This window comes from Glossina fuscipes, unplaced genomic scaffold (genome assembly GCF_014805625.2).
Source record: "Glossina fuscipes isolate IAEA_lab_2018 unplaced genomic scaffold, Yale_Gfus_2 0, whole genome shotgun sequence".
NCBI classification, from domain to species: domain Eukaryota; kingdom Metazoa; phylum Arthropoda; class Insecta; order Diptera; family Glossinidae; genus Glossina; species Glossina fuscipes.
The window spans coordinates 2470331-2498169 of NW_023998414.1; the positions used below are offsets into that span (position 1 = coordinate 2470331).

Sequence of the window (27839 nt, forward strand, 5' to 3'; positions counted from 1 at the left end):
ATGCCTATATATATATATATACACGCATCTATGTATATGTGTATATTATATTATCGTCTTAAATGTATTTTTCGGATGAACTGTAGATGCATACCTATATAATTTCTTAACGAAAGTCGACAATACGTTGATACACTAGCTGCAGGCCGCTGAATTTTGGTCTTTTTAGGTTGTGCGAGTGTTATTTTTCCTTCGTGAAGCATTTTACATTCATTAGTGGCTATTGCCGTCATTGCATCGAACGATAAGCCGACAAGCATTAAATGCAACAACAATAACAGCAATAATAATGAAGCCGTGGTGAGTGACGCGTAATATATGCGTATATATATATATATATATATATATATATATATATATATATATGTATGTATGTATATATATATATATATATATATATGTATAAGTGATTTTTCAACAGTTTTTTGTTGTGCTAAAGCCCAGATATGTGTTCATTATTATTATAGTAGAGAAAAGCATATTTTATAGTATCAACGGGGGCGTTAAGAGACATTTGGAGGAAATAAAAAAAAGTTAAAATTAAAGAAATCCTTTTACTTTTTCTTTTCCTTCTTTCGGCTCAATCACGTTGCTTTTCATATGGTTAATAGGGTTACCGAATTAATTAGTTTTCGAAGTGCATCGATGCACTTTTAAAAATTTATTACGAGGACTGTAGCTTATTCTTGGTTTGGCTTTTACTCCCAGAGAAATAAATAGTAAGACTAGAGTGTTTAAAGTGCTAATATCTGAGGCTATCGACTTCATAGAGTACTCTACCGCACTTGAGATATAAACCCACGATCAATGAGTTGGCAATCGAGATTTTTTGCCTACTCAGCCCACTCAGCCGGATGAACTATTTTTAAAAATGCATTTCTTTTTTCATGACCAAACAGTTTGAGTATAAATAATCATCTATTCATTATAAGCGCATCCTACAATACATCCATCGGTATGGAAAATAATGAATTTAATAAAAAAATTTGCTATTAAAAAGAATCACATATGCTAAGCAATTTCCAACAAATATATATAAAAACGAAATTAAAACAAATTTGCCGAGAGAATGTCGAAATTTGAGTTGAATGTGATTGAGAGGGTTTTTAGTCTTGGGATTACATCTAAATTTGATTCATCAGTTAATTGAATAGACAATTAAACCTACTTGGCGATAGAATAGATCGTAAAGAGAATATTTTTTCATTTTGAATTTAATACGCGGCACTGTAAAAACAAAGATAGGTTTATATGGAATAGATAGATGAAAGTGTCGTGTCACAAAGTAATTATTAGGGGATAGAATTTTATTTTCTGAAAATATGCACCCGATATCACATGGAAAAGCAAAACATTTTGCTACCACTCTCGGTCCTGCCCTGAATATGTGTAAAATAATACTTATTTTGTTCACTTATCTGTTAAAGTTGCGGTTATCTAGAATATTTTTTAACGAGAACAAAATTGATTTTAATTTTTTTTCTTACTACTCGACCAGTTCGAGACTCTGTTAATGGATGCATCTGCAATTGTTAAAAAATCGACTATTTCCCTATTTTCTAAAATGATGGCCTTTAAATAGTAGAGTTTTTACTCAACGACTTTCGGCTAAATCTTAGAACGTTTCCTTTTGTGTTAAGGTCGAAACATTTTCATATTCAATTAAAAATTGATTTGAAATATGTATGATTTACGTATTTACTTGATTTGACCCAATCACAATCTCTATATATATATGACCAATTTAAGGCTAAGGTAAAGATGATTTCTTATATGATTTCTTAGATGATGTCCGTTTCATACGATTTAATTTACTAACGTAAAGAGTCTTGAAGTTTTTTATTTCGATTTGCAGTAAATGAACCTGATTGAAAGCAAACTTGTAATCTTTTTACATTCTTCTGTTTTTTTTGCATTGAAATGGCAACCCTATCATTTTATATAACGCTGGTCTCTGAATGGTTGTTTTTTTTTCTCTTCGTGTATTTTTATGATGTTTTACAATTTCTTTCCAAGAACTTACTATACAAAGTTGTTTTGTTGCGTTTTGTCGTTGTTTTTTGTTGTTGTTGTTGTTGTTGTGGTTCGTTTGTTTTTGTTTGTCATTTAGGTATTTGTTGCTGTGCGTATGACCCTGTCTTGTGACTTCTGATAGTTTTCGTTTCATGTTTACTATCATTTCAACGTAAAGCAGCGTCGTTTGGTATGCTAAGCGTATTATGCGCTTCACAATGCTAATACACTGATACACGCATAATATGACGGCTTATAAATATGTGATGATAAATTTCGAATGTAGAATGCCATCCTCGAAGTAAATTTTTTTATTATTATTATCAAAAGAGATTTTCTTTTCTTTTTTTGTTAAACTAATTAATATAAGTGATTTTTGTGGTAACTTTAGATAGGTATAGATATTTAAGGATATCATTAAATCGGCTTAAGCTAAATATAAAGATTGTCTCTTTTTCATTAAAAAGGTAAAGAAAAAAAGAAAAGAAAAAAAAAACAAAACAAAACAAAACAAAACAAAACAAAAATTCAAGTTTTGCTGCTGTTCATGAATATGTATGCATGGGTTTGTTGTGTCGTCTAACTTTTATCAGTTGATAGGTGCGCTGTTTATCTGTCACCACACTAAAAGCATTTTAAATCTTACTTAAAAGCTTCTTAAGAGCAAAGTAAGCCTTTTTTTTTTTTTTTTTTTTTATTATTATTATTGGTTAAACATCTTCTCGCTCATCGGCGACCGGCAATCTCTATGCTCCTCAATAACCACATCTTATACTTATAATAAATACTTTATGGTTAATGAATACACAAATATTTATTATGCTTTTTTTTATTTTTAAAATTTGGGTTTCTTATCTAAAAAATATATGGTTTTTTTTTTTTTCAAGTTAATTTGCATAATAAAATTAATTGAAAGTTAGAAATTTAACTTAAAAAGAAACAAACCTATTCACATTAATATCATTCAGATTTTTATTGTTTATCCAAAATATGTGAGCGAGTCTTTAATACATACAGCTGCACACGTTAGGTTTATATCTTGTGTCAAAATTTAATTTATATATTGTTCGCGGAATTCATTAAAATCCATCTATAACTTATATTAACGTTATTTTTACGGGCGTGGTAAACTAATAGATATACTACGCTATATATATGTAGGTTAGAAACAAGCAAAAAAAAAAAACAAAAAAAAAAATAGAACAAAATCTTCAGATTTGTCAGTTAGTTACACATTATCTTGTAGCGTTAATGCCATAAATCCAAAATTTGATAAACAAAAAAAGCGAAATACGCGGAATTTCAAATGTTCAAAAAACAATTTTTTTTTTTTTTTTTATTAATGAATAGCAATTTTTCTTTTTTATATGTACAAGTATATATAGGTGCTCAGAATATATTTGCGTTAAGATTTTTGTTTTTTTTTTTTTTTGTTTTTTTGCATATTTGAACTATTTCTGAGAGCATAACTTTTATTATAGGCTTTGTAGATTTCTTTCATTCATTTCAATTTGTTCCTTCGATATTAACGAAGTATCGTTCTTTTGATCATGAATTGATGTGAAAGAAAGCCATGTCCCGGGGGTCCATCGAAGTCGAGAGATCATAATTATTGCTATTTATTGTTAAAAATTTATGAGATAATTATCGTGTTCTGTCCATTTCTTCATTTTTTTTATACAAACTCTAAAAGTTTTCATCGCATTGTATTGAGGAGAAGTTAGTTACACCTTCTCCCCCAAGCAATCATGATGTACGATTATGTTCAAAAATTATGACCAATTTCATTTGGTTTTTTTTTGTTTTTTTTTTTTGGCAATTTTTTTTTTTTGTTTTTTATTCCAAATGCATTTGTCCCTCTCTCAAAACACTACACGTTTATGGCAATGTTTTTTTCTATCTTCGGAATGGATTTAGATTTTTAATTTTTTTTTTGGGAATGGTTTTTTGAGTTTTGGAAAATAGCCAGAAGTCACGAGGAACTAAATCAGGTGAATACAGTGGTTATGAAACGTTATGGGTTGAAATGTGAGATAGCGTGTTATCGCGATGCAAAAACCAAAAGTTCTCTTTCCACCTCTTTCGGCTTGTTTTTGCCCAACACCCAAATAATATTCCTTATTAATAGTTTGGCGCCGGCAGAAGGCATTCGTGCATGGTGCACCACAACACCATGATAATCGAAGAAAACCGTTAACATTATCGCGTTTTTTTTTCGAATATTTCCGGGTCATATGCGTAGATTCAACTCACATCTCTTCTAATAATGCTTTTTATGAACGTTTGATAGTCAGAAATAATCCTCTTACACATATTGTAAAAATCGAAAAAATTTACTTTTTGCTTCGTATAAAACGAAGCGCAACTGAAACGTTGATGACATTTGTGATATGAACTTTGGCATATTTTTCTCTCACAGTGCTATCCATTTAAATAAAAGAAAAAAAAGAAAATTCCTGATATTCGATATACTCGTCTAGCTTAACATAAATATTGGTCTTATTTTTTGAACATAACATTATTACGATGAAATGTGACACTAAAAGGTAGCAGAATTTTCTTGTTCGATCTAATTTGATAAATATTTATTTCTGCTTTTGAAGGTCGTTGAATACTTACTTGCAAGTGGTCTTCTTCATTGACTGACCCACTAACAAATAATTTGAGCGAGACTGTAAAGCAAACCTTCTTCATGAGACAAAACGAGCGATGTCTTTCTTCATTTTGCATCTCTTGTATTTGTGTTTGTGTGATTGTACACATATGTCCAAGAGTTCATTTTACTGCGCGACAACATAGTTCTAGATGCTCTTAAGAAAAGACAAAAAAAAAAAAGACAACAACTATTAGAAGAATTCCGATGAATGCTGAAAAATTTTACTCGATTTTTACCCGGCACTGCTTTTTAATCTTCTAACTTGAGCAAGGGCCTCTAGCTTTGATGTAAATTCCAAAATGATGCGACGTTAATGTTTTCAGCTAAAAAATCCTTCAGCCCTCTTTGTCATTATTTGTGCCTTTCACAATCGTAATGGTCTTGGGTACTTTTTATTTATTCATCAAAAAAATTATTAAATATAACGTTTCCTGCTCCCAATATGATTGCATTGTAAAATTAACGAATTAACACAAAACACATATAACTGTAAATTTGGTATGCAGCTAAGAATGTCCGTCTGCTCGCGTTTCAGTTTGACCAACTATGTAGCATCTACGGTGAACATTTCGCCGTTCGCCAAAGTGAAGATATTTATTGCCTATAAGTTTGTAAAAGAATTTGTAAGTGGAGGTACAGTTTTAAAAGGACTTGCCTACTTGCCACCCATATACGCCTATGCGATAAAATCTTTTATTTTGAAAATAAAAAATGACAATCGCGCGCGCCCTCCTTTACCCTGTTAGAGAGTAATGAGAAATCCGTTTTTTTACAGTGACGGGTATAAATGATTCAATCGCGAGCGAATATAATATAATTCTCTTGCTTGTCATGGCGTATTATTAGGCTGTTTCTGAAAATTCTATTATGTAAAATATTTCTTCAATGCATTTATACTCTTCCATGTTAAGATTGCCACCGAATGTGAGTTTTGCATTCGAGAAGTTCCGAGAAGAGCCGCATATATCGGTTAATAATTCTTAGCACTCCATAGGGAAGATATTTTACTGTTATACAATTTATTTCTTTTATTTTTAATTGATCAACATAGGGTGTTGCAATAATTCTCTAACATATTGATACCCTTTTTTTAAGGAACGATTTCTTCAGACGAGGCGTACATGCAATAAAGTCACAGTTTGGTTGAAAATCTTTCTTGTACTTATTCGACTTATTTCGTTACATTTGCAAATTGATCATATTTGCTTGAGGTCGGGATTTGGTGAACATGGTTACTCGGCGCCGTAATTCGATTTCTCATTTATGCAATTTTATTAGCGTTGAGTTTTTCTGTTTCATTGTTTTATATCCTATTGCTAAACAACAGGTTCTCCTGTGAGATGTGAAAACATTCATTCAAAACAGTGAATGTGAATGTGAATGTGAATGTGAAATGTCTCTTTAATCTCTTTTAGAATTTCAGGTATATCTTGGAAAAATTGCATTTTTTGCATTTGTAGTTGTAGCAATGCATGTACGATCTCGTTTAAAAGCTAAGGTTTTTAGAGATGATCGACTGGAACGCAATGTTTAATCAATTTCCAAAATTCGTACTTTTTGCTGCATTGTCTTGAAAACAAGAAAAATCCCATCACATTACATCGTTCGGTAGAGTGATTTTGGCTTTCTTTTCCGTCTTTTCCATTTTTGATAATTGACGTAGTCTTTTAATTTGATGACAAACTTATATTCAATGGCGTTGGATTCTTTTAGTGAAGATGATTAAAAAAAAACAAACTCAAAACCAAATAATTGCGATAGCAGTCTTGCTGGGTTAAGTTAAAAATTTTTTGCAGTAGTCTTCCAAAAAACTTTTCTTCATTTTTCCTTTTTTTGAATTTACGCGAATTTTAAAAAAATTTTACAATTTATCGAAAAATTTGTTACAAAAAAAAATTCGTAAATCAAATTATCACAGCTTTTACTCCAACTTAAAAAAAAAAAAGGTCTTTCTTTATATTGTTATTATACAAATTTTTTTTTAAAATTTTTAAATTTACTCTTTTTACATTTTATTTATTTTTACTGAACTGAACAAAATCCAAAAGTTGAATAATTAAAAAAACGTTCCCAACAAAAAAGAAGAAGAACTTGAAATCCCAAAAAAAAAAAAAAAAAAAAAACCAACGCCTACTTGTTTTCCTACATCCCTGGTGAGCAGTCATAATAAGAGATCAGAACGGATAGCTTTTAGTGCACAAAAGTTCATTAAAGAATTTGATGCGTAAATGATTGAGTAACGCGACCGCAGGAAAGATGAATAAATTTTCAAGATTCGTATAGAAAAGAATAGAAATTTTGCATTTACTTCCAATTTGGAGCTTCTCTTTTGCACTCTATACAACAAATAAATTTACCATTGACCAACGGCGTCGCGAAGCTTAGTTTAGTTTTTGATTATCAACTACGTTATTTTATGTAAGCATATTATTAAATGATTAAATACAATTTTTTTTTGTTTAAATCGTTTGCTATTACTTTGCCGAGATACAATTTGGACATGCATATGAGCCTCTGAATTTTTATGTAAACAATTGTAACGCTTACATACGCTTATGTATATGTATATTTATGCGCAGTATGTATTTAAAAAGGGTATTACGTTTCTTTGTACCGACAAGTATTTGGAAGAAACAAAAGAAAAACGGATTTATTTTGAAAGAAACTCGTAACGAATTTGAAAGTAAAAATCTACATTTATATATATGTATACATATAATACCGGTCGGTATATATTAGGTGATTAAGAAAATTGTAGCGTATTTTTTCTATACCTTTTCTACTCTATCTACTCTATCACATAGACGTAATAAATAAAGGCTAACGAAGCAATGAATGAATTATTATGCGATTCATAAACTGCGCGGCTTGAATATAGAACAAAATATATTAAAAATATCAAAATGCATTCATTATCCAATGAAAAGGTATTTTTTCATTTGATGCATTTTTCAAATGATTTTTACAAATTCATTATCCCATTTCTAAAGTATTTCTCCTTAACGCGTCGAAGTTTTGCTATAATTTTTTCGGAGCAATGAAAGTCCTAAACGGCTAGCATTGATAAATATGGCGAATACTGTAGCAATTTGTAGCGCGGGCAACTCCTTTTTGAATTTTCTAAATCTTTGCAAAGACCGTTGCCTTAGATGTCTTCGCCAAGTCGCCTCCATCTCTACTGAATTTCGGGGCTTCTTTTAAGAAGGCATCAATTAACAAAGTTGCTTTTATGTTTATTTGACGATTTTACTTATTCTTGAATAATTCGTTCTTCGCTTACACGAGTAGCCGCATATATAGGAAGTCAGTGTACGCAAATCTTAAAAAAATTCTCGAAAAGTTCTATTTTAACTATATTTTGACTTAAATCTCTCCGAGACTTCGTTTAACAGAACGGCTGTTAACGCCTTAACAGATCTCTGTGCAAATTTTTTTTTTGGTTTCTGCCTTTCCTAATTATAATTAAAATATAACTTCACAACTCTTAGCCAAAGTAGCTAAGTAAACTTTCGCTTTTTCAACTTCATGTTTGACTTTGTCCAAACACTTTTCTATATATCAAGTTTTAGCTAAATATCGTACGTAAACATGTTTCCTTTATAATATTTTTGAAAAAAAATTCTCGAAAAGTTCTATGTTAACTATATTTAGACTTAAATCCCTCCGCGACTTCGTTTAACAGAATTCTGTTCTGCTGGATTGACAGATCTCTATACAAATTTTTTTGTTTTGTTATTCTTTGCTCAATAATACTGATAAGGTCTTCGCTTAACAGAATTCTGTAAAGACTCTAACGGAGCTCTTTATAAATTTTTTTTGGGGTTGTGTCTTTGCTAATTATATTTAAACATAACTTTACAACCGTCTAAACGCTTATAAATCTTGCTGTAGCTTATTTGAAAATGTATTTTGATTTTGCGCCACCTCAAGGTCACTTGCTTCGCCGCCAAATCATTTCAATATGAACGCGACGCATTCTCCATTCAAATAAACTGTTCCAGCTCCTGATTAGTTCTTTAATTTTCTTCTTTGTAGGATTTGTAGGAAAATCGCGGTCTATTAAGAGATATGTCTTATATAGTAAAGGAGTCATTCTCTCAGAAATCATACAATAATTATAAGAAATCAGTTTAATACAAATTTCTTGCCAAATACACTCTTCTAAGTTCTTAAAAAAGTATGTTCCCGCGTATTCCAACTATTTCGACTTATTATTGACCTTTTTTTTTTTCTTTTTTTTTTTTGACTTTGCCGTTCGATCGTTTGGGTGAGCCAACAACATATCTCAATATATGTTTACATATATGTGTTTACTAACTTGTAGGAAAACAGACATATGCGGTTTCTAGTTTCTGAAATTTGGTTTTCTTCTTTCTTTCCAAATTAGTTTACATTAATTAACAGCATGATGTTAAAATTAAACAAATTTACTCTTTGAATGTACGTTCATATATACATATATATATATATATATGTATATATATATATATAATATTAATAATTGAAATAAGGCCAAAAAAAAAAAAAAAAAGTTGCAGTTAAGGCGAACATCGAATATCCCACTATCTTAGGTACGACTTTAAAGAAACATCAAAGCATTCGCCGACTTATCAGGAATCTTTTCCTGCAATCAACGTTTCACTGGTTCAATATAAATTTTTAATCGATGTTGGTTGTGTGTTATCGATTAAAAATATTTTAAAATGAAAAAAAATGAAAGTCAGATGAATTTCACTTATGGGTCGGTCCATTGCATTCAAAAGCATTGTCATTTCATTTCCATTTCTTCAATTTCTGCGAATATCATAATTGCAAGCAAAGGTAAAGGCAAAGGCAATTGGGGTAAATCGATTCGGCATTGTGTGTATGTTGATCGAGAATATCTAGGAAGCCGTGACCAAAGGAATAACTAAGCGAACAAATTAATAAATAAATTTTCCATTTTTCCATAGGCGCGGCGAGCCGTCATATCACACATCAAAATTAATGATTCAGATCCAATGAGATATATCCAATGGGCTGGCAGTATGGATAGTCCAGTAGAAAAAAGAACAGCAACGGAGTTTTACATCATGAAAGCATTCTAAAGCCATGAGTTTAATTGATGAAGTTTTTGGAAATTTTTCCACCAAATGATTCTGACTGCGAGCGAGAGTTGGTTTGTTAGTTGCTGCTCGAGTAGTAACATTCGATATTGGTCGCTGCATAAAAAAAAAAAATCGTTTAGAAATGAAACAAAAAAAAAAAAATTTTGTTCAACAGACTTTGGACTTTTAATCAGTAAATGAAGTCTTTTTTTTTTTTTTGTCTAATTTTACTTACAAATATGTACATGTGTACTATAATCGATAAAAAAATTAAAAAATGTTACAAGTAAGAAAATTATATTCGATCATGACCGAATCTTTTATCGTTTACCGTTTATCATCCGTTATTCCAAAAAAAAAAAAAAAAAAAAAAGTGAAGGAAAAAAATTTACATACATACTATAGTAAGGGATGGTCGCGGCCGATTCCTTCTAATATCAAAATAAAAGTTCTTGTCGCATAGGTATGTGTGGGCGTAGCAGGCAGGCATGTTCTTTAAAATGTGTAGATCATTTCCAAATTCTTTTACAAATTTGTAGGCGATATCCATCCGCCCATATAATGTACGTGCACATTTTTGTAGATTTATTTGCTGTGGTGTTATGAGAAATGACAAAAAAAAAAAATTTATAAAATAAATTTTGTTATTCCTTTGGAAAAAACAGTGATGTTCTCAGCTAAATCTGTTAATGTAGGCGTGTCCGTCGATCGATTTGATCTATTTCCAAAACGAACCTGTCAGATTTGCTGTCAGATTTGTGTTAGCTGCATTTTTTCGCAGCCAAAAGATTGTTTACAACAGACATTGCTCAGATGGACAGACGGCCTGCTGCTAATCAAGAATGTATATACTTTGTGTGTGTCTCTGACGCTTCCTTCTCGTCTTTGCAAATGTTTTTACAAAATTGAATATACACCTCATCGTCTCGGTAATGGGTATAAAAATGCTCGAACTTATTTTTGATTTTTATACGATTTCCTATAGAAACCTGGAATTCAATTTGCCTCATTTCGTTTTGCTTCGTTTTTTTTTTTTTTTTTTTTTTTTGGAAAGCTTTGCCTCGCCAATATCTTTCTAAACATACATGTCTAAATGTAATTTCTTTTGATAAAAGAAATTGTTGCTAAAAAGCAATTGCTTCACCCGCGCGCCACTAATCAATTTTAAATGCCTAACGACACAATACAAAGACCGACGACCGACGACCGACGACCGACAGATCTGTAGAGTTTTGCAATACCTGTATTTCGGAATATATTTCTCCAATTGTCCGAAATGCACGTATATTCATGCATATGTATGCACATATGTATGCACGTACGCAACGACATGAATGGAAAAAAAAAAAAAAAAAAAAACAATTACGCCATACTTCCGTTTAAAACTCATTAGGACAAAGAAAAAAAAAAATAAAAAAAATCCTGATTTTTTCTTTTCTTTTACTATAGTGTTGAAATTATTAAATACTGTAGGATTGCTTAAAAGAATAGATGTTAGGCGACCCACCCGCCAAGTAATTATTTATGTTACATTTGTTTCCCTATAACGAAACTGACTGGAAAAACTAATTGTCAAATTGTATTTTCAAAGTGAATAGTTGCGGTAGTTAGTTATCTTGCTGGGCTTTGTCTAAAACGTCAAGATTTTTCAATTTATAAAAAATTTATTTTTGTACAAATTCTTTCTATATTTTTTGGTCTTGTCTTTTTTTTTCGATTTTTTCGATTTTTTTTTTTTTTTTGTCTTACAGCTCATCGCTGTGGTTTGTTATTTTGAATTTCATCTTTAACAGTAAACAATGTATTTATTGCTACGCCACCAGTTCTCCAGGCGGTAAGTAAAGATAACAATTTTTTTTTTTTTTTTCATAAAAACATTTGATTATTTATTATTACAATTATTGAAATATGGAAAATTGTTACATAATATAGAAAAAAAAAGAAGAAAAAAATTATCGAAACTAACGAATTCGAGGGAGAAACGCAAAAGAGAAGAAAGGCGAGCACAAAATAGGTTATGAACGACAATATTGGGCAAGTGATGAAATTGTGTTTCTTCGGATGGGCGATGATCGGTGATGATGAAATGAAATCTTTGATATTCGTCCTATTCTTAAAAGAGGAAGTATTCGTGTCTTATATTGATAACAAATATAGATCGTAGGGCGTGCCTTGAACAGGAAATTACATGAATATCCGAACCTCTAGCTTGCTTAACATTTAACCAATCAATCTTTGCTGCATCATTATTATATTAATTTTGATGAATAGATTGATTGCTTGACGTAGACAAGCTACATGTTCATGCATTTTGTTACAGGCATGCGTTGCATGTTTCCATTCAAGAGTTTCCGATAACGATGCGTTTTACGATGCGTTTATATGAAATTAATATCTATATGCACAGGGTAACAGCTTAAAGATGGGTTAAAGATGCTTCATCAACTTGTTCTCGTCAATGTAATAGTTATGTAATCAGAGCTATTGATATATAAAAATTAGAGTTTACTTTCGGTACAAGACAGATAACGAAGGAGATCATCAGAGAACGCTGATGTAATGTGACCAGAGCACTCTTTCGCTCGGTCCTTTACGAAATTTCGACGCCCTCTACCGCGTTTGTTTGCGAAACATTCGATAACATACATCGATCTACCAAGTTCCCACCAGCCCAAAAGCTATAATAAACGATCATATTTTTATGATCGTGAAACGTGAAGACGTCTGATAAATAATTTATTGTGATTGTTCAGTTTCACCCGATAAGCCATCATTTCGTTTATTCGGCAAATCGTTAAAATGAGAATCTCTCCGTCTCTCACCTGTGAGATTGTGATTCCTTGAAAAAAGTGGACGAAAATAGGCATTTTAAGAATAATTGCTGAGAGAAAAAATGCGAATAATTTTTAAATGTCCTTTTTAGGCGTACACTTTTCCAAATCTTACCGGGAAAAAGGAAACTTGTTATCTATCTCTCTATTTAAAAGAAATTCTCTATATAACCGTTAACGGTTAATTTTCGATAACAGATACAAAAATTAATGCGGGCTGTACAAGTTATTACAATATATTATACATATATATATATATATAATATATTTTGATAATGTTCTCCCAGGGAAAACAGAAAAAAAAAAGAATAAAAAAAATACAAATAAGTTATTAATTGTTGTTGCGCTGCATATATAGATATTTTTCTTAATAAATTTCGCTTATATTTCGCTTGTACAAAAATTCTTATATATATATATATATATGTATATTGTTTATTTTAACAAAATACTTACACATGTATACAAATGTAAATATTTTATGTTGATTTTTTAGTTTTCACACCTTATTTGTATTGTGTGTTGTGCAGTTGGGTAAAGAAATGCAAAACTTTTATGTTTGCTTACATCGTGTTCTTTAGTTGTTTACTATTTCTTCCTATTCAACCCGCAGCAGAAGTTAGGTATCTGCGATTAGTTAAACGGTTAATAGGGGCGAATAGTAACTCATCTCAGCGAATACAATCGTATGCCGCGTTTATTAATTTTTACACATTTATTTCAAATACAAAACAACTAAGAAAATTATATTCGGTCGCCATCGAATCTTTTGTACCCGATCATCGATATCCGAAGAAAAAAAACAAACGCAACCGAGTGCTATTTTCATGCTCTAGTGAAAAAGGTAGAAATTTAGATGGTGTCGATGTTATACGCTATGAGTAACAAATGTAAGCTAATGTGTTTCCAGCTTCCGTTCAAATCTTATGCAAATTTGTAGGCGATATATTCATTTTTCCGAACGCAGATACGATACGATTGGACAGACGGGATCGTCGATGGTCAGACGAATATGCTTAGGTGCATTCCGAATTTGAAATTGACTTTGAATTGGGTTTTTGAACTTTGCTTTTGCTTCTAATAAAGGTATTGGAAAAAAAAATAAAAAATAAAATTTTGGGTAGGCGTGATCAATTTTTCTCATTTTTGTATAGGTACCACAGCCTCGCCTACATATTATGTGTGTTCAAATTTTTGTAGATTTATATGCCGCAGCCTTATGAGCAACGACGAAAAAACCAATTTTTTTTTATTACTTTAAAACAAAAAAAATTGTTCTCAGTTTATCTGGCGCGTCCTTCGGCCGATTTGGTCCTGTTTGCAATACCAACCTTACGACCAGAATAATGTTTACAACAGAGATTACACGGTGGGACAGACAGACGGACATGCTTAAATCAATTTAATACTGACGCAAGCTGCCTTCTCTGCGTTACAAACGTTTGAATGACAAAACGAATGAATTTACCCCAATCCCGCCTTTCGTTCTATGATGGCGGGCGGGGGGGGGTACAATCAGTTCATGTGCAAATATTTAAGTTTCTATTATCGAAATTCATTTCACATTCAAGTTTATAGGTAATTATATGTGTTTGTATGTTGCAGAGACGAAACCAACACGCATTGAAATTGAAATCAATGGTAGCGCTAACATAAGTTGTCAACTGAATTTAGCAACGTTCGGAGGTAAGAAGAATAGCACTTCATTGTATTTTGTCGAGGAGGATACAGGACAAGCAGTACCAAGTGATAATATTGATGTAAGCATGTTGTCCATTGTTTGTCTCGCTTTTCGTCTCGTAATACGAAGCAAGACACTTTCGAAAATTTTCTATTGTTTTTTTTTTTTTTCTTTGATCCTTCTTTCATTCTCTCATTCTAATATAGATTTTGAATGATACCACCATAGTATTCATGTTACGAAATGCCATTGAACAAGATCGCAATTATATATGTAAAAGTGATACAATGGGTATTGGTGTCACTCATGTGGCAGTCGGTAAGTAATTTGCTCACAATTATTTTCTCACGCCCTTATATGTATATCTCCCCTAAAAAAAATATGATGTCGTTGCAATAACAATAATAATCAACATAATAATCAAAAATATCGTATGCGAATTTTTTTCCTTTACATTCTTCTTGTCTTTTTCAAGGTACGTCACCCTTAGATGTAACCGATTTTAAATGTCGCGGTTATGATTACACATATCTGGTGTGTAATTTTACCATACCGCGCAATGTTTTATTGACACAGTACAATTTAAGTTATACCGCTCAATCACCGGTAAGTTGTATTTTCATTAAACAAACTTGCCGCCACCAAATTTATGTTTATATATATATATATATATATATATATATATATATATATATGTATATGTATATACGTATAGCGGCTAGTAATGTTTTGTTTATTTCTACTATCGTGCATAAGAATTTCATAATACTAATAACTATTGTAGTGGTAGTAACAATAGTAGTAGTATCAGTAGTAGTAGTAGTAGTAGTAGTAGTAGTAGTAGTAGTAGTAATAGTAGTAGTGATAGTAGATAATAGGTAGTCCTCTGTTTGTTAAAATATTCTTTTAGTAATTGCTTGATTAGTCAAGAAGGCATTCGCATATCGCATACGTACATTATTTTATGCTCATGTATGGAAAATTCACATGTGTATAAAATCATGCACAGAGTGGACCATCTTGTTTGGTTATTCTTTTAATTAACAAGATTACTCTCAACGCACATGGGCTATCAAAATTTTTTTAAATTTCCCTTTTTTCTCCTTCTTTATGTATTCTGTGTTTTGCATAATCGGTGTCATTTTAAAAAAAAAACTCAATTTTTCAAGTTCAATTATAAATTTCTACGATCTACTTTGGTAGGCGAAACGAATATACCGACAGTTGGCAATGACGAATCAACTAATCCAATCAAATAGCTTCATAAACGATTTCGGGTGCCAAGTCTCGGACCAGAACATACTTTGATAAATCTAAGCGTTATTTTTACCACCATACTCTCGCCAGGCAAGCGTCCCGAAATTATGCAATGATCGTGATGTTCAACACGCCTACTGCCAGGAAGAGGATCGTAGAAGCACGAAACATCTCCTGCTACAAAAAGATTACGCCGTGCCTCGTTATTTCGCATTCACTACAAAATCCCATTCACCTTTCTATCTACTTCTAAACCGGATGATTTGGTTATATTTATATTTACCTCACAACCTCCGCACGCGTATACCATATCAGTTATAAAAAAAAAAAAAAAAAAAGAAAAAAAACGAAATACCAGCGGGTAACATTTATGTGATGTTCACCGCAAGAATTACGTTAACAAATAAAACTATCGTGTTTATGGATCAGAAAATTCACCGTGTAACCTATCAATTGCAGGAACCTAAATAGCTTGGTTAGTGGCTTATGGGCTCGGCCCATTATTGCATCGAGTTTTTTTTTATTATTTTTTTTTTTAATAAAATTAGCAAATTCGTGAAACGAAACTATCATAGGATCATATGATCGAGCAGCCACGTCCTAATTTTGTTTGCATGTCACGTCCATGACCTGTTAAGTCAATTTGATTGAATTCGGGAAAATTTATAAATCAACGGATACATACATTATTGAATCAATCTATTCTATGTTGAATGCATCTTCCCCTGTAAGCATAATGCAATCTGCATTTGAATAACATTTGTTTTCGGATATAAAGACTCGAATTTAATGTTACGCAAAATGAAGAAGAGAATGATTCTCTTTTTCATGTGTGTGTGTGTGTGTGTGTGTTGATCGAGTTTGTTAATTATTGTAAAATTTTTAAAAAAATTGAATCATATTCATACATACACATGTCTGTCTATTCGTCATTTCTCATTTCAATGCTCTGAGCATCATAGGAGTTGCAAAAAAAAAAAAAGCAAACAAAATAATAATAATAAATAAATAAATAAAAATTTAATCTTTTTTTTTTTTTTTACATTTTCTTCAATAATCTTATGATCTATATAGCAAATGCAAACACCACGACATATTTGGTTCAATTATTGATGAGTATGAGTTATGACTAACAAAAACCTGCATCAATGAATAGATATTTTGTTACGAGCCTAGCACACATGTAAAGGATATGATATGCTCTGTCGTTCTGTCGATCCCTTAGAGAGGGATATATTCATTTTGTCAAAACGTTTGCAACGCCCACATCGAAGCATCCAGAGATCACGTGAACTATATATACATTCGTAATCATGTATCAACTTTTGAATCGATTTAAGCGTATCTGTCCGTCCGTCCGTCCGTGCGTCCGCCCGTCTGCCCGTGTAATGTCTGTTGCAAGCATTCTCTTGGCCGCATAATGAAGCTGTAGGTAGACGTGTAAAATTTGACAGAAACATTAGAAATTCTTGCACGCAGGTTGGTATTGAAAATGAGCGAAATCGGTCGAAAGATACGTTCGTGTAGCACCACGTAAACCGAGAACACCTCTGCTTTTCAAAAGTAATAAAAAATTGCTCATAAAGCTACAGTAGAGCAGCCTTTCAACGCCTTAATTCTATGGGCCGTGCTGTTGCATTTGTCCACGACTACCCAGCATTATTATAATGCATCAAAATTTGAATTTTTTTTCTCTCTCATGTCTGTCCGTTTGTCCGTCGCATTTGTTTGTACAACTGTGTAGCATATGTGGTAGACATACTTCCGTTACCGAAAGTGAAGATATCGCCTATAAATTTCGAAAAGTGTTTGGAAGTGACTTCAACTTTTCAAAGGCTTACACGCTTACAACGCCCACACAGCTTAGCTGTGACAAAAATTTTTATTTTAAAAATAGAAATAAGCAGCCATGCCCACTACATATTACAGAGGATGAAAATTTTACTTATCTTTAGTTTTTGTTTTTGTCTTTTTTAGAATAACGGTGACGGGTATAAACGATTCGGTCACGACCGAATATAATTGTCTTGTTTATTTTTGATATTTGTTGTTGTTAAGAAAATGCAAAGAATTCGAAGAATTTTAAAATATTAGCAGAGCAGGGTTGGTTTTAAGTACTACACTTGTTCTTTTCTTTTCTTTTTTTCATTTTGTTTGAAACACACACTTTTGCACGCACGTTCGGTTTAAAAATCCCTTTCCTTTAAACTTTAAAAATTATCACTAACTTTTCGATGCATGTGTATATAGATATATATGTATGTATATAAAATTTTATCAAGATGAACATACTAGATATGTAACGAATTTTACAATCACATATATATATATATATATATATTGTAGACCTAAATTGTTTTAAACTATTTTCGTTTGTTTGGGCTTGTGTTGATTGGGCAGAGGGATAACATTTACGGAAATTTTGCTTGAAGAAAACTCATTTCTCTGCAATCAGTATTGGAGAATGAAAAAGTCCAGAACGAACCTTTAGATACTCGATAAACAATGTACACGTTCCTGATTAAACATCGAATTAGAAATGTCTGACTATCTGTCTGTCTGCCTGTTTGTCTGTCCGTCCGCCTGTATCATGCTTGTGGATAGGGTTCACCTAGTCATAAAAATGCAGATAACGGCTTTCAATTTGCCTTAAAAATTTGGAAATTCTTGCACAAAAGGCTGAGGTTCAGGCATGAGGCGAGTCGATCCAAGGACACAAAAATAGTACAACTTATAAAGTGGGAACATGTCGGGTTTTTGGTTTCGGTTTCGTTTTTTTTTTTTTGCTCATTACTTATAAACTCAACATTAGATGCAATGAGAAAAATTTTCATATATATTCTATTGGTGGTCCTACAGTAACTGTACAAATATCGCCCCTCCAATGTTATAAGAGATGAATTTTTTGTATAAGAAAAATATGGTGGGTGAGTATAAAAGATTACAACATAGCCGTTCATAATTTTCTTCTTTTTCCATTTTATTCATAATTTGGAGAAAGTGCTCTATCTTAATAAAGATTTGCGATACCTGATAACAATTGAAATGGATTAATGGGCCGGATCGAAGAAATAGCGAAGATAAATTCATTTAAGAGATTAATTATGATTATTAAAAATCAAGCCTCTAGATTAAATGCCCTTTCATTCCTATGACTCGTGTCCGTGTCCATTAACAGTTGGCAATAATTAATGTTGTCTCCCGTTAATACGGTTTAATATTTTTTAGAGCGTATCCGTCCGTCCGTCCGTCCGTCTGTGTAATGTATGTTGTAAGCATTCTCTTGGCCACAAAATGAAGCTGTAGACGTGTAAAATTTGACAGAAACATTAGAAAGTCTTGCACGCAGGTTGATATTGAAAATGGGCTAAATCGGTCGAAAGACACGTTCGGAACACCACGTAAACCGAGAACATCTCTGTTTTTCAAAAGGAATAAAAAATTGATTTTTTCGATCATTATACATAATATAAATTGAACGCATATTCTATGGGCGATGTTGTAACATTTGTGTACAAAAATGGAAAAAATATAGCCACGCCTACTCTGTATTATAGCGTAACAAAATTTAATTTCTTGTTTTCAGTATCTTTATAGCGCACTAAGTATATAAAATTTTGATCAGTTTCAAATTTAGAATGTACCTAAGCGTGTTCGTCGATCCGTCTGTCCATCTGCCCAATCTATCCTGTATCTGCGGTAAATATATTCCCGTTCGTTAAAATGAACATATCGCCTACGAATTTGGGCAATAATCTGAAAATGACCTAAATCAAAGGACACACGTGCTGAGAACAGAAAAAAGCAGCAACGCCCACCCAATCTTATGCAGCACTATGCAGCAATTTAGTTGCCTTCCTTTTCTCGAGTCCTTTTTTAGTTAGGATAACGTTGATGGGTAGAAAAGATTCGATAATAACCGCATATAGTTTTCTCATCTGTTAGATGATTATTTTCATTATATGAAAATTCCGTCAAATTCGTTAAAATGTATTCATTTTGCCCATTCTGCACTAAACGTTTGTAACTAATACCATCTTTCTTCTCTTTTTTTTTCATATGCAATATTTGTTAAGACTATTTTTATATTTATATGAAAAAGTTTATTTATGTATTTCTGTATGTGACGCTTTGATCGGGCTTTCAATTTTTTTTTATATTTCTCAGAAACGCACATACGCTCTTGTAAATAAACTTTGCATTCGAGAAGAAGACTTATTACTTGCTTAACCATTCGATATTCATCCGTAATATAATTGAATTTTTAATGAAATTTCGGACGATTGCATGCATAAATTGAACAGTATGAATATTTAGAAACATTTCACTGAATGTGCAAACGTAATAATAGTTTGAAAAATTCTAAAGAATTTCTAAAAAAAAAAAGAAAAAAAAAAAATTTAAACAAATCAAAAAATTATATTCGGTCATGACCGAATACTTCATATCCATCATCGTTATCCTAAAAAAGTCGAAAAAAAGAAAGAAATAGAACTAAATTTTCATATTCTACAGTATTGGGTGGGCATGGCTGATTTTTAATATTTTCATACTGAAAGTGCAAATTTTTATGTTGTATGTGTTGTACTTGAACAATAAAACAATAACAAGCAAAACATATGAAAGGCAGACATGTTCACAGGTTTTCTTATATCAACGTTGTAGGCGTGTATCGTGAAAAGTTTTTGTCATTTGCAAATTGTTTTATAAGTTTGTAGGCGAAGAAGTTTATTTTTTCGAACTAATTACTAACATTATTGATGAAACGGACAGATGGACAAATGAATGGACGGACATGTTTAGGTATATTCCAAATTTCCGAAATTCGACAGGAATTTCTATATAGTTTGCGTTATAAAGGTTTTGAGAAAAAAAAAATTAAATTAAGTCCGTTTCCGGTAACGGGAGAATATTACAAAGTTGCGCCAACAGACAGATGGACAGACGAATGGACAGATGGACAATTGGATGGACAGACGAATAGGCGAATATGTTTAAGTGCAGTTTAAATTTGAAATTGGCCAAGAATTTATATACTTTATATAGGGCTTTGGAAGCTTCTCTCTGCACATTAGAAAAATATTGAAAAAAACAATTAAATTTTGATACACTATAATATGGGATAGGCGTGGTCAATTTTCTCTTTTTTCCATTTTTGTACGCAAATGCTGCAGCATCACCCATAGAATATGCTTTCATATACTGGTACATTCCTCTGTTATATATGTGTATGACAAATGATCAGAAAATCCAATTGTTTTCTTCCTTTTGTGATAAACAGAGTTGTTCTCAATTTACAAGGTATTCAAACGATTTGACTCATATTCAATACTCTGCTGCATGCAAGAACTTTTAACGTTTCTGTCAAATTTGAAGTTTATAGCTTTTATGTTTGCTGCCAGAACTATGTTTACAACAGACTTTACACAGACGGACAGACGGTCTGCTGATCAAAAACATATATATAATATGTATGGGGGTCTGTGAAGCTGCGATCTGGGCGTCGCAAACGTTTTCACAAAATGAATATACTCCACATCGTTGACTGATGGGTATATAAAGAGTGCAAAAATTTAGATAAGCTTTACTTAATACACTTATTTTATACATATAAACAAGTGATATTAACTATACACACCATTTAGAAAGAATAGAATCGAATTCATCGAATTCATTCACTTTATCGCTTACACAGATAAGAAAGCAAATAACTATATATAGCTGCTATATGGGGAGGACTTATCTTAATAATATATCAGTTGTATAAGACAAATTTATATGTCTGTCTTTGTCGTACTTGAATTAATAATAATTGAACAAAGGATTCGTATTGACGTGCTGGGCATTTCACTGAAATATCAATAATCAATAAATCGATTGCCTCGACGGTTGAGCGAGTTACTTGCACCATTTTATCGCAACTATATGTCGATAGTGATAATTGTATTATGGCTTGGTGGCGTGTAGGGTTTTTTCCGTTAGAAAATGTTGACGCGAATTGCTTATCAAAACAGTCAAATTCTATACTTTATTTAATACAGTTAGTTATCTGTGCATCGATCTATTTACCGTAATAGATGTTTAATATGAAATTAGATTGTAACGAAATGACTTGACAAAATTACAAAAAAAAAATTATTTTCTAAAATGTATTATTATGAGAAAATTTTAGAAAGAAATTCGACAAAGTCCACGGATGGACGGATCAAAAAATGCGCATATATTTGTCATATACAATTAACTGGTTAAAGAGCATTCGGGAGAGTTTTAGTTCAATAACGAAGCGAAGTCATTGAATGAATCAAAGAGGAGTGGTAGCTGGTTTTTTTTTTTTTTTTGGCTCAAGGCAAATCCCGAATAGATGAGAACAATTTTTGGCGATTTTATTTGGGCCCCCAAGGGTAATATCATTATTTGGTTTTGGCTTTGGGTCGCAAGAACAAACTGCAACATTTTATTTTCATTTCTTAAACGAGTTTCATCTGGCATATCTGGCAACAGCAGAGATGCAGAGATATTCCTTCACTGACAACAGTCTCTCGGGAAACTTTGGTTGCATTTATCATCACGACGACATGATGATAAAATGGGCAAAGCGAATCGTTTAAGAAGACTACGTTTATGCATGTATGGCAAACTAGAGTTGACGTTTGTCCAGAACTCTCGATGATAAGGAGAATTTTAATAAAAAAAAATCTTACTTGCATTGTTATGATTGTTCAAACGCTATTATTAAAAATTTTTTTTTTTTTTTTAAAAAAGATATCCATTATAGAAATTCGAAAAGATTTCAAAGGGTTCTGAAATTTGCCATAAATTCAATTTGATTTGTTATATTTCAGTTGAGAAATTTCGAGTCCAGTCTTTGCACCCTCTTTTTCAACTGCATTTGCCAAACCGAAATTTAGACTGCTTATGTAACAGATGTCAACTTTCTGTCACAATTTAAACAATTTCGAGAACAATGAAAATTCGAATGATTCGAACGAGTAGAGATAGAGAAGGATTCGGCTGAGTTAATTGAAACTTTTGCGCTTATTTGATATATGTACACTTTATGGGTAAAATCTTGATAAGTCTTTTTTTTTTTTCTTTTTCTTTTTTTTTTATGGGATAGGGGGAAGGTGGATAAATTGATTATATGCCCATAATTTGATGACAGTTCTACAATGCCCCGCCTATATGAAGCTATTTAAATGACATTCCGCTTGCTATTGGATTTTTTGAAAAAAGCAAAATTCCATGTGCCAACGAAGGAGGATATGACACGAATTTCTAAAATTTTTCCCTTATGCGTTTATTACTGCGTATTCACCTGGTATGGGCATTAGTATTATTCGCGGAAAATTTTCGCGTTAAATATTTTGAATTTAGTTTAGATCTTAGTCCAACTTACGCTACGCCGGAATTGAATAATAATAAGTTAGGTTCGGTTCGAATAGATTTGAAATCGGGTTCACATTAAGTCAATTACCGACCTTCGTTATGAAATTGAATTCATGTAGATGGCAGATCTCAGCCTTCACTGAAGTGAAATGAAGAAAGTCACGCGACTATACAATTCCGATTCCTTTATGAATATATCCCTAATATCAATATAATGTGAATGGTCTTTGAGATCATTGAGGAATGCATTATTTAAGAGCCTGTATTACGTTATTCTTGGAGTTGAATAGAAGCAGTGTACGAGTCTTTAGGAATACTGACAGGTTTATGGTTATGCAATAGTATCGCGCAATATCAGGCACATTCAGTTCATATTAAAGTGTAAACTTTATTTGCGCCTTTATTTCATGCGCCTTATAACTGATGAATAATTTTGCAAGTTTGTCTAACTGCTTGCTTAATTATTATTATTTTATAAAATTATTTGCATAAAATTAATTTAATTTATTTATTCAACAATTTATTATTACTGGTATTATTGTCTTTTTCATGTAATTTTTAGTTTATTTATTTTTAATTGTAATTAATTTTGTATTTTCTTTAAATTTTTCTTTTATTCTTTTATACGTTATTCTTTGGAATGTAATCATTATGGACTTTTGTGGGCATGGTTAACTCTTAAATATAAATTTGTTATTAAAAAAAAAAAAAAAAAAAAAAAAAAAAAAAAAAAAAATAATAATAATAATAATAATAATAATTTTTTAAAAATCAATAAATAAAAATTTTCAACTAATATCAACAACAACTACACGCAACAACAACAACAACAACAACAACCACAACAATCAAAACAACAACAATAATTTGGGATGTGATAATCTGAATTAACTATTGTTTTATTTATTTAACTATTTATATATATGTATAAACATACATAACTATTTCTATATATACATATATATATATACGTATTTATAATATAATGAATAATAACATACGTTTGCGCTCGCACTTTGTCCATTTTTAACCCTTCGTTTGACTTTTTATTGCATATCTATCTACCCACTCACCAATTATTAATCAATGGCAACTTTTATTAACATTTCTCTTACTAATTATTATTCCATTTCTTTTGGTTATGGTCAAATGTGATATGGTAAACACAATGTGACGTATACAAACACGCCCACATTTATATCCACATCCACTTGAATTTATTCCAATACACAACAAATACATCATGTACATGCATGCATGCATGCATGCAATATCATGCAAAATTAAATGAAATTTTTAATCCCTATACATATATATATATATATATATATATATATATATAATAGATACGCATATCTGATAAGGATAAAAATGGTAATCGTTTTTATCGAATCATTTATTCACAGAATTATTTGCAAATGTGTCAATTGGAAATTCAAGAAAATGAAGGTATTTGCAATCTGACGGTGGACAGGAATAACTATCGCCCTAACTATGAATTTTACAATTTTACATTAATCGGACATAATGAGGTGGGGACGAATGTGCAAAGTTTCTGGATAAATCATTATGAGAGCGGTAAGTAGTAACAAAGAAAGAAAGAAAGAAAGAAAGAAAGACAGACAGACAGAGAGACAGACAGAAAGAAAGAAGGAAAAATTTCATGTAAAATTATTTAATTAATTCAGAATAACAATTAATAGCTTATATCAATAAACGTAATGCTTATTATTCAAAAGAAAAATATAAATAAAGCGAAATAATATGCATGCGATCTATACAAACGTGCAAACGGCACCAATGTATTGGCTCGGAAAACCTTTATAACTGAAGGAGGAAATTCGATGGTAAAATGAGTGAATGTTTAACTTTAAAAAACCCTTAAACAGCGGATATTTTCTATATTATATTAAGTAAACTGCTTCCAGCGAAATAGCTTCGGTTTAATATAATTATAGGACTTTCAATACAGTAAACTCACTTTATTTATATCGTCCTATACCACTTAAGCTAAAGGGTATTTTAAATGTGAGCGAACGTATGTAACACTCCGATGAGCTTAAGATAGACGCATGCTTGATATATAAGCTTTTATCCTTGTCTATTGTCCGTCCGATGTATGTTCATGTATTTTTGTATTCATCCGATAGATCGCAATATTTTTAGATATTGCGATGATATTTGATACACTGACGTGTTTTGACTTAACGACTAATGTTATTGAAAATGACTCGGATCGATCCAGTTTTTCGATCATCCACCTGACAACGCTTTATTTTGAAAAGTCGTTATAGCGAAACAATTGGGAATTTTCAACTCGCAGTGTAATAGTATTTCGACATTTAAAAAGTAGTATGAAAAATTTGATTCGGGTGGGGTCATTTTTTTAATTCGCTTTCATATACCCATTCTTAACATTTTCTGGTGAATATTATTATTATTATTATTTATTTATTTTTTTTTTTTGGATACCATTGCATATAAGAACTGTTTAGGAAATGTAAACCTTTGTATGCCAAAAAGGTCTAATTGTTAGTGTTCTATGATAAGAATTTGTTCATGCTTTTGTCTTTTTTAGGATAACGGTCTTCGGTTTCTTATTATATTCATTTTTAAGAAAACTGAAAAGAATATTTCTCAGAAACATTCTAAGCATATGTTACTTAACATATCAGGATGAAGCTATATCTCAGGTCGTCTGGCAATTCTACCAATTTAACGATAGCATATTATAATGTCTAGCCGTTTCATTTATGTGTCTGTCAGGCAAGAAGTATATTGCCCGACTTAAGATGTGCTTAACAATATACACGTAATAGCGAATGAAATGAATCAGAAAAGAGAAGGAAATTTTCATTACGTTTAGATAGCCCAAAAAAAAAAAAAAAATTCAAACTTTGAAAGGTTAAAATTCATATATTCATCGCATTCAATCTGCTACTCACAACTCTGCATAGGCGCATGTAGGTGCTTGTCGATTATTTAAATCGACGATTCTTCAATTTCCTAATATATATTTTTTTTTTTATTAATAACTTACATAATATACCAGATCGATATCTGGATCGATATCCAATATCTAGTGCAAGCACATGCCAAGGCTATGATAAGCTCTCCTTCTACTCATTAGAATTTTTAAAGAAATGCGCTTTCTTTTTTGCAATATCTCGCATAGAAGAAAACAGTTAGAGGTATCCTTAGCACGTAAAAATTTGTAGGCATCAAACTCTCTTTAGAACGGAGACGCATTCAATTCATAATTCAGTTTAATTTAACTTTTGAATCTTTAAGGCGGGGTGGAAATATGCATTTGAGAAAAGTCTACGGACACCCGGTGTGATGCTTTATTTATTTATTTATTTCTATTTTCATTTTTGTACATTTCCTTATTTAAAGTTGGTCCCATTTTTCGTTTGTAGTTATACCACCGCGACCGGAATATGTGTTTGAGAAAATTACCAATAGTAGCGTCGTTTTAAAATGGCATATGCCTAAGTATAGTTATTACACATCGAAAGGCTTGCAATACGATATACGTTTGCGTCCGAGAGATTTCGATTGGATGAATCATTCAAATTACGAAATACGCAGTAATCGCTCAGAATACAAATTAATTTTGCGAAATTTACCATACGCTTATTATTGGTATCAAATATGTGTACGGATTAGGGTTAAACGGATGGCACGTAACGATGAAAGCACCTGGAGCGAGCCAAGCGAACAAGAATTTCAAACTACAGCTTGTCCGCCTGAATTGCCACCCAAAACGGATATAGGCAGTTTTTATATAGATTCAAGCGAAACACGGGTACGATTATATTGGCAGCAATTGCCTGAATACAAAGAAAATGGACCAGATTTTCAATATGTCATTAAACAAGTAAAACGCGACAGCGTTATAGTGTAAGTAATGATGAATATTAAAAATTCATTCATTTATATACAGGCAGGCAATTACATAATTATTGTTCATTTTCTCTATTTATTATTAGGCCTTTGAAACCAATACATATTGATCGTTCTTCGGCGATATTTACTTGGCATAAGCGTCATCGTTATGAGTTCGCAATTAAAAGTAATAACAGTCAGGGTGAATCGGAAGATAGTAGCAGCATTATTGTACCTGCTTGGGGTAAACATCATGAAAGAATGAATCCGCAATGGATACGGAATATTTATCATGCGGCCAATCGTAGTTACACATTGTCTTGGAGTCCTCCCACCAATCAAAGCAATTTAATTGACTATACAGTATTCTGGTGTCAGTCGAAACAGGCTGTGCCCAATGAATGCCGGGTACATAAAAATGAATTTATTGCAATTGCTATGTTTTATTATTATAACAAAGTATCCATCCATTATAGGATACCATACAATTTCAGCATGTCGGTAAGGAGAATACTCGTTTCGCAACTTTACCGCAAGAACAAGAGCAAACTTTAAATTTAGCTGTTTCGGCTAATTACTTGGAATATAATAGTGGTATGCATTGGACGATGTGTACAGCCGATATTGCCAGCGATCTGGTTAAATTGGAGCCTGAATTTTCGGTTACATCGCCACGTTCCATTAGCGTACAATGGAGTTCCGATCGCGTTTGTTCTTCATTACTGGAGGGTTATAATTTAACATATTGTCGCATACATCGTACTACCACAAATATTATCTCGAACGGTTTCGAAAGTTTACCCTGCATGGAAGATACTACCACCGTAACAATACCGAGCACAGCTAAGAAATTTGTGGTTAACAATTTGAAGCCTTTTTCCTCATATAAAATTGAGATGTATATGTTCAGTAAGCTAAAAAAGGGTAAAGTTAGTGAAACGCAAGTAATAAATACGACCGAAGAAGGTGAGTGTTTTATACAGTGCCGAAGAAAAAAAAAGAAAAGGAAATTTAATTATAATATTATATATATATATATA

At 31.7% G+C, this 27839-nt stretch overlaps 1 protein-coding gene across 6 annotated transcripts in view; it reads left to right on the plus strand.

Moving 5' to 3' along the window:
- Positions 1 to 27839, plus strand: part of LOC119631526 (cytokine receptor-like) — a 30482-nt gene continuing 2643 nt past the window's right edge. The window contains exons 1-9 of one of the 6 annotated variants that reach the window (XM_038023828.1): positions 1 to 300; positions 11508 to 11590; positions 14193 to 14347; positions 14475 to 14586; positions 14744 to 14874; positions 24258 to 24489; positions 26331 to 26814; positions 26904 to 27207; positions 27276 to 27765. In XM_038023828.1, coding sequence (XP_037879756.1) covers positions 290 to 300; positions 11508 to 11590; positions 14193 to 14347; positions 14475 to 14586; positions 14744 to 14874; positions 24258 to 24489; positions 26331 to 26814; positions 26904 to 27207; positions 27276 to 27765 — 2002 coding nt within the window. In that variant the 5' untranslated portion in view covers positions 1 to 289. Of the gene's footprint in view, positions 301 to 11507; positions 11591 to 13051; positions 13478 to 13497; positions 13674 to 14192; positions 14348 to 14474; positions 14587 to 14743; positions 14875 to 24257; positions 24490 to 26330; positions 26815 to 26903; positions 27208 to 27275; positions 27766 to 27839 lie in introns of those variants that run through there. The other 5 variants (XM_038023838.1, XM_038023865.1, XM_038023871.1 and 2 more) reach the window with 5 other exon arrangements.